This window comes from Beta vulgaris, chromosome 7, assembly GCF_026745355.1.
Source record: "Beta vulgaris subsp. vulgaris cultivar EL10 chromosome 7, EL10.2, whole genome shotgun sequence".
Classification (NCBI taxonomy): domain Eukaryota; kingdom Viridiplantae; phylum Streptophyta; class Magnoliopsida; order Caryophyllales; family Amaranthaceae; genus Beta; species Beta vulgaris.
In genome coordinates this window covers 55,811,451-55,819,882 of record NC_079208.1, presented here as the reverse complement: position 1 = coordinate 55,819,882, position 8,432 = coordinate 55,811,451, and the positions used below count along the sequence as shown (strand labels likewise).

The following is an 8,432-nucleotide window of genomic DNA, read 5'->3' as shown; positions in this document are numbered from 1 at the left end:
TATTTGTTTTTTTTTTTGAAAGGTAAGAAAAAGAAGGTTAGGAGACCCTTCGCACGAGAGGAGCTCCCACCTTATCTGTTACAAGAATGTTTTGTAGAGTGGAAGAAGTGCAATCTTCTATCTACTAAATGACCAACGTTAGCAATCTAATTAGTCGCTTTGTTAGCTTCCCGGTAGATATGCCGAATATCCCATGAGATTATTACGTGAAGGAAAATATATAGCAAAAGGAGAAGCTTTAGATCTATATACAACCAAACTATGAGCCAAAAATTACCTCCCAAGTTCAACCCAACCAACAGAAATATAAATAAGAAACAATATGAAAAATGGAAAAAAAAAAACCAGTTAATAGTTTGTTGTGCAAAAGATACAAAAACGCAAAATAATTTCTCCTTCTTCTGAACTGATTACTACCCACTTCCCTCCTTTTTCTTTGTTTCACCAGAAAACTTCAAACTTATTGTCATTTTAAAGGAGTGATTTAAAAAGATGAACAACAGAGAGTTTTGGACTGGAGTTCTATACACAATGGGTTTTACAGCTCTATTTTTCATGATCATTAGTCTTTCTGCTAAATTGTATTCCCCTGGCAATGCTACTCCTCCTCCTCCTCCTTTGTCGGCGTGGGCATGGGATTCGCCGTCGCCGTCGCCTCGGGTTTCTTTACATGGTGCTGCTGTTGTTGAATCTAATGATCACAACATGATCTTTAACAACAACTCTTCATCAATAAAATCAGGAGCTATTTTTGTCATTGGAGATTCTGCAGTTGATTGTGCTGAGAATGCTCTGTTTTACCCTATTCTTCGCCATAATCTTTCCTTGATTCCTTGTTCTAATGGCTCTAATTCCACTCTTATTCATCACTTTCTTGGTATTTTCTCATATCTATCCTCTGCTTTTACTAATTATTTCTCACTTAATTTGTTTGTTCTTGCTAATTTTTATGTGGGTTTCTTGATATGTTTTATGGGTTACAACTTACAAGAATGTTGAATGTTTAAGTGGATTATTACTTGAAATTAATAGTCCGTTTGGTTGGAAATATTTTAGGCTTGGAAACGGATTGAGGTAACACACTCCCTTATTTTATGTTTGGTTGAGTTATCCATTTTTTTCACTCCCTTACTAGCCCAATTTTGATTCCCCATCTTGAAACCCTCCTCACACCATAGGAAACAAAAAGTAAGGGAGTCATTAGGCCAATGATTTCATTCCTACATCAAAACAAACAAGTGTCTAAAGTAACACATTCTATTTCCATTCCATCCTATCATCCCATTCCATTCCCTTTCCATTCCTTATTTTGAACCAAACGACCCCTAAGCTTATTTCCTAGATGCTTTCTTCTCATTTCATGATTGTTTGTTTAAAGAACTCGTGGGAAATATATTCTATGATTTCATGTTAATTTATTATGTTGATTGTACTATATCTGAAGCATTTGAACCCTATGATCATACGAGAATTTTAGATTAGACGCACAGATAATTTCTTATGTTAAGTATAATTTTAGATTTCAAAACTGAAGCAAATTCATTTATATATGATCGGGTTACTCACGAATTGACACTAGATTGGAGTGGCTCGAAACACGGTTTATCTAATAAGAAAAAAGTGTAGCCACAATTACATAACTCAATATTGTACATGTTGGGTTGCGCGTCATGCCTGAGCGATATTTTTAAATAGGAAAGCGTGGCACAAGACATAAACTTCAATACGAAGAAGTATGAAAAAATTGCGTAGTATAAGATTTGATCCCGATATTATCATAAAGTATTATATTAATAAATGAAATTTTTTCTTATCGGGGGAATAACCCGGGACTAATAACTAGTTACATGATGAAAAGAGGCACAAAACAATCTCCTAGGTAATGTGGTTTGTTTGGGCTTTAGTTTAGATTATGATCTGCCTAACAACAAACCAACATCTACCATTCTACCATACCGTGCTTGCCAAGCCTCGAACACAGTATATAAGTACCCTCAAAGGACTGAAAATAAGTTTACTAAGGCCCTGTTTGACAATGGCGTTTTAAGTAGCGGGTAGCGGTTAGACAAGGTCAAAACGCTACTTAAGAGATTATGAGTGTTTGGCGAGGTAGTAGTTGTATTATCGTAGTGGTTGAAGTAGATTATGGGTAGCGGTTGTAGAACGTTAATACAAGTAACGTTTGAGATTTATAGGTAGCGGTTAGCAAATAAACACTATATAATGAATGTCATTTATTGTATTTTATAATCTCAATAGCTACTTTTGTCATTATATAATTATTTTAAACGCTAATCTCTAACAGCTATTAGTAGACAGCTAACAGCTAACAGCTACCCCAACCGGTACAGCTAATACAACAGCTAACAACTACTAAATACGCTAGTTTTGTCAAACCAGAAATAATAATAAAAAAAACACTCTAAAATATAAGATGGCTCATCTTTTCCTCCAAAGTCCAAATGTCCAAACCATTATCCAAAATTCCTCATTATAAACAACAAAAAAACAGTTAGTTAAAGTCTGTTATGCAAAATTGCATAAACCCAAAACTAGTTTCTTTCTTTCCCTTCTTCTCCACTACACACTTCCTTCTTTTTTTTTCTTTCATCACCAAAAAAACTTCAAACATTTTTTGTAAATTTTAGAGAAAGAAAGATGAACAAAGAAGTAATAGCTGGAAGTTTGTTAGCCATGCTAACAACAGCTCTAATTGCACTCATCATTCATTATTCCAATGGCGTTTATCGCGCCCAAAATTCTCACCATTTTTCACCGGAAAGTTCACCGCCTGAATCTTTTCAGGGAAGTCTTTTTGAATCCGATGATCGAAACAACTCTTCGTCTTCTTCTTCTTCTTCTTCTTCGAAATCTCCAGCAATGTTTATAATGGGAGATTCTTCAGTTGATTGTGGAGGAAATACTCTGTTTTACCCGATTCTTCGTCGTAATCATTCTTCTTTTCCTTGTTCTAATGCCTCTGATTCCACTCTTACTCCTCACTTTCTGGGTATTTTCTCTACTTCTCTGTCTTCAGCATAATACCTTCTTTCTTGATTATTTTTTTCTGGGTTTTTCATTTGGTTTTCTTGGTGTTTTCTGGGTTTTTAGGATAATCAATTTGTGAATTTTTACTAAAATATTAAGTATAACTTGTACTCATTTCTATCATACTCTGTTTTTACAGTTTGAAGATATCTTACTTGTTATCAGATTGTGAAAATAATGAGGGGAGTTGCTAAATGTTGGGAATTCCCTACCAATTTGAAGAAGTCTTGGAAATATATTGAGAGTTCGAATTTTTTTTTTAATCCAATGTGTATGATTAGATAGGCTAATAAAGCAAAAAAAATCAGAGAATTAAACACATAATCTTTAATCTGATATTCATAAATTAATCCAAGTTTTTGAGCCATTACCAAAGTTTATATAGTTGTATATGATAATTTTAAACAATCCAAAACATTCATCATCATGATCATATCACAGTTTGATTTTTGTCATGAAATATATGTTACACTTTTTAGCACTCTCTTATCTAAGATTAGCCTAGTGTTACCTAATTCGCTAACTGTTTTTATCAAATCAACCCAAAGATGCCAAATGCATGTACCAATATGCCTTTTTTTGACTCAATCTGTGGGATTTAAGTGTTTATTTGTTACTGATTTACAACAAAAACTTCTGTCACATGTATATATGAAGCTAAGAAGATGGGATTACCACACATACCGACATTTTATGAACAAAACGGCACAATTGAAGGCATAATGAATGGGATAAACTACGGATCAGCACAAGCCACAATCCTTCCTAGTCCAAATGTTCCAAGTTTTCAGTCCCTTAATCAGCAACTTAGGCAAGCATTTGAGACAATTCAACTTCTTCAGTTACAACTAGGTGAAGTAAAAGCACAACAGTTCATCACTTCCTCTGTCTTCTATCTTTCCTTAGGCAAAGATGATTACATCAACTTCCTCTTTGAAAACTCCTCGTTTTCCCCGGATTTCAATGGCGACTCCCAGCTGGTTCCTAAGCTGTTAGTCGATGAGATGATGAACGCGTTGAGAGATCTTTATGATGCAGGGGTGAGGAAGATTGTTTCCATGGGGATTTTCCCTCTTGGTTGTGCTCCTAGGGCAGTAGTGAATTGGTACTTCCTTACTGGAAGAAATAGAAAAAGGATTCGAGTTTGTGTTAATGAGATTAACCAACTTATTATGCAGCATAATCAGCTCTTGAATGATCGTATCATTGACCTCAACTTGGAGCTCTCTGAGGCACAATTTGTGTTTTGTGATGTCTACCAAGGTTTCATGCAAATCATGTCTGATCCACAACAATATGGTGAGACTTTCTTTCACTCCTCTTTATATATGTTGGTTGTACTAGTACTTCCTCTTTTCTTAAATAATATGTCGCGTTCTTAACCATACATTTCATGTAAAATATATTGTGAAAGGCTATTTGGGTCGTGCTAAAAATGTTGTGGTTCTTACATATGATTTCTTTATTTATTATCGATTCAGAAGTCATTCGTGAAATCATGCACCTTTCGCCCTAATTCTAAAGAAAAAGGAGGTACAATTGATTGAATCCAACCTATTCCTGAAATAAACAACTCGCACCCACTCCCTTTCCGAAAAAATCAATACACCAAGCACTACACTAATAGAGGTGTATGTTCCCAATTTTTAACAGTTTTGAATTACAAACCAGGAGTTTTTGGGAACTATAAGGGAAACTAAAAGGGTGTTTGTAGTAGTTTAGGATAAAATGTGTATTTGAGGGCTAGGTTCTAATAGTTAGAAACTTTGAGTTTATCTTGTAAACATGTCAAAAACTTGTACACAGACCTACAGCAGTGTATAGACATGGTATTTCAATTAAATTATTTCAGAATGACCTCTAAATAAAAAGTTGATTATTACTACATGGAAAGAGTATTATATACATCGCATATTTTGTGGCACTACCGTTTTATAACCTACTTCGTTTAGAAATAGTTGCACCATTTTATGTTTTCACGTTTGTCAATGGATTATTTCAAAAATTAGTATCTTTAATTATTAATAAGTAAAAATTATAAAAAGTTGACATTAAAATAAATATACATTGAGACGAATCTAACAAGATCTCATATGACTATGTTTTTCCTAAAATATAAATCACCAAAGACGATCAAAGTGCAAGATATGAATAGTAAACACTATATAAATGGTGCAACTACTTCTAAACGAAGGAAGTATGAATTATGATGTTTGTGATATTGTGGGTGTTAGGATTTGGAAATGCAAGAGGAGCATGCTGTGGAAGAGGGTGGCATGGAGCAGCAGCAGGATGTGATTCAATGGAAATGGCTTGCAACCAATCTTCATCTCATGTGTGGTGGGACTTCTACAACCCTACTGAGGCTGTTAATTCTCTATTGGCCGATTCCGCCTGGTCGGGCCAACCGTTAGGTGACATCTGTCATCCCATTGGCATCCAAAGATTAGTGAGCATTTAGTTTAGCTTAATCATGATTAAGAGATTATAATCCAAAATTAGAAGATTGAGTTTGGTATAGCATTATAGTTTCTCTGTTATAAATAGGTTCCAAACTTTGATAACTTTTTTTAGGTCAACTAGCTATGAGATCAGATGTAATATACATAAATCAATTCTACTTTTATAGAATGTGTTGTGAACTAACCATATGAGATTATGAGGTATTCTAGGTGGTTGTGTATCTTTAAATGTTAATTTTGATGTGAAAATTAACTTGGTATTTTTGTAACAAGAAGGTGTCGTGGTGTAGTTGGTTATCACGTCAGTCTAACACACTGAAGGTCTCCGGTTCGAGTCCGGGCGACGCCAATTCTATGTTTCTAGTCTTTTTTTACACTTGCGCAAGTGCTGCCATTCTCATAAATAGCTTAAAATTTTTATTTTGAGATTATTACTTAAACTTTTTTTAATCCAATCTGTCCCATTTTGGGATCATTCATACGCCAAGAGAATGATTATACTGTATAAAAAGAATAAATCAGAGAAAATATGGAGTTGAGGGACAACTAAAAACAACTGTATAATAACTAATAAGTACTTCCTCCATGTCATAATATAACTATTTCATTTTAGGTGGGTCAAACTTTAAAATTTTTGACCAAATATTGTCACTAATATATATAGTAGTACAGGAACATACTCATGTGAGATCTTGTTAGATTCGTTTCAATATCAAAGTTTTGTATTTTTTATTAATAAAGGGATTGAAGATATTAAAAGTCAAAGATCCGTCTTCGAGACCATATACAAAAGAAACAAGCATCTATACTAATATACTCCCTCCGTCTTTTTTTATTTGCTACAAGCACTTTTTCACAAAGACCAAGGAGAGAGTGGGGACCATTGACATAAATGGAATTAACAAAAAAGCAAATAGGTAAATTGTGGGACCTATGTATTATATATGGAAACATTTACAAAATCAAGAAGGGAGTGATGGCAAATTTGTAAATAAAGTGTGGGACCTATGTACTATATATGGAAATATTTGCAAATGTAGCAAATAAATTGAAACACCCCTAAATGGCAAAATGTAGCAAATAAAAAAAGACGGAGGGAGTATTAAAAGGCGTTCCTAAACGTGGAACGGTGCTACGTGGCGCTCTCCCTAAAGCATGAAGTTTACTCCATGTAATTCACAAACAATTAAAAAAACTAGAAATTGCATAGCACAAGGTTTGATACCATGACCTCAAGGTTATATATTAAAATCTTAACCACTAGACCAAGTGATATTTAGTATTACTACTTTAAAATATAATATTAATAAATGAAAATTTTCATTAACCGGGGCATAGCCCGGACCTAATAACTAGTTATATTATGAGAAGGAGGGAGTATATTAGTATAATTTAGCTTTGTCTTTGTCAAATGAAGATCAAATACATGTATTGCGTTGTCTACCAGACTATTACTAATAACGTGGTACTTAGCAATTACCTACTTTACAAAAATAAAATTTACAAGAAATTTGAAGTAAATTTGTAACGTGAACACAATCTAAATACTAAACAAAAACACAGAGTACATAGAAAATTAGCTACCCAAAAACTGTAATTACACGGTGTGTGAATTTACATCATTTTGCATTTCATTTGCTCATATGAAATGGTACAAAAATTACTCGTGAGTATTGTATAGGATAAACGAGCATCAACTGTATGTACTGATACAAAAAAACTTGTTCTTAGATTAGCTGCTCTTTACTCATAATAGCTTGACGTGTTCTTCTAGTGGCTCGAATATAACAAAAAATAGCCACAACAAAAGCAGTAGCTAAACCAGCAATAATCACACCACCTCCTGCTACAGATTTATCCACATTATGATGGTGTGTATGATGTGCTTCTTTCAAATGCATCGCTGGAATGGGTTCATGTCCATGGTAGCCCGCCGCCTCAGTCGAATCCGTCATAGTGGTTTGATGGGCGGAAGAGGTTGTTGTAGGTTCATGTAACTTGTTTACATCATTATTATGACTATGTGGAGCTTGGTGTGGACTAACTGCGGGTGCAGTATTGGGATTAAGGCTTTGACGTTGTTGTTGTTGTTTTTGTTCTGTATGGTGGTCGTTAAACTCATCATGATCAATTGATGTTACTAAGAAAAAAGAATTTAGGAGTATGATTAGAAGAATATTAAGAACATAAGTTTGAGACATTATGTTTTAGAGGATAGTTAGTTATTAAGTTAGGTTATAGGGTTATAAATAGGGTATTAATGAAGAAATATTTAATATTCACGTATGTAGATTCCTAGCAAGTTTCCTGTATGTTTGTTGTTTAAAAAAGGCTGGACTTGCTAGTATTATGAAGTTTGTCTGCTAGTAAGGGTGAATCAATGAAAATCCATGTGAAATTAGTAGTATATCACGGTCATAGCTGTACCCAAAATATTAACAAGAAGATCTGTATCTTTGTTTGTTATTATCATTATATGTGAGGTGCATGAGTGAGTATATATTACTCAATGTTTTTATGTAAGATTATTAGTGATGAATGAATCAAGAAGGTTCTGACTGACTCCAATAATTTAATTATTTCGTCCGTTTCAATTTAGTTGTGACATTTTTAAAATCACGGATTTCTATGTAATTTTTGGAGAGGAGAGAGATAGAAAAAGAAAATAAGAGGGTCTTATGTGATGGGAGAGCGATAGAGATAAGTTATTACCCAAAATGAAAGTGTAACAACTAAATTGAAACTTTTTAAAATAGAAAGTGTCACAACTAAATTGAAATGGAGGAAGTATATGTTTTTCTTTCCTTCGGGTAATGATGTTTAGGCAAGTGTGCATTTGATAGCCCAATATAATGAGCAGCTGGGATACTTTGCATAGCATAAATCTAAGGTTAAAGGGGAATATTCTACAAGGTGAATATT

General features: G+C 33.9%; 1 protein-coding gene and 1 non-coding gene across 2 annotated transcripts; both read left to right on the top strand.

Annotated features, from left to right (window-relative positions):
• The first annotated feature begins 2,644 nt into the window (after positions 1-2,644).
• On the top strand, positions 2,645-5,698 carry LOC104899917 (GDSL esterase/lipase 7). The gene is made up of 3 exons (XM_048633676.2): positions 2,645-3,010; positions 3,706-4,347; positions 5,283-5,698. Exons 1-3 carry the CDS (start codon positions 2,659-2,661, stop codon positions 5,507-5,509), a joined length of 1,221 nt encoding a protein of 406 aa, XP_048489633.2. The 5' UTR covers positions 2,645-2,658; the 3' UTR covers positions 5,510-5,698.
• An 87-nt stretch (positions 5,699-5,785) lies between these two features.
• Positions 5,786-5,859, top strand: TRNAV-AAC (transfer RNA valine (anticodon AAC)). Its single transcript has one exon. It is a non-coding gene; the product is annotated as a tRNA-Val (tRNA).
• Positions 5,860-8,432: the final 2,573 nt, after the last annotated feature.

Excerpts from the sequence above, each read along its gene's own strand:
- LOC104899917 (XM_048633676.2), top strand. The coding sequence starts at position 2,659 with ATGAACAAAGAAGTAATAGCTGGAAGTTTGTTAGCCATGCTAACAACA. Across the intron at positions 3,011-3,705 it reads TCTTACTCCTCACTTTCTGG|CTAAGAAGATGGGATTACCA; the intron begins GTATTTTCTCTA and ends GTATATATGAAG. Across the intron at positions 4,348-5,282 it reads GTCTGATCCACAACAATATG|GATTTGGAAATGCAAGAGGA; the intron begins GTGAGACTTTCT and ends TGTGGGTGTTAG.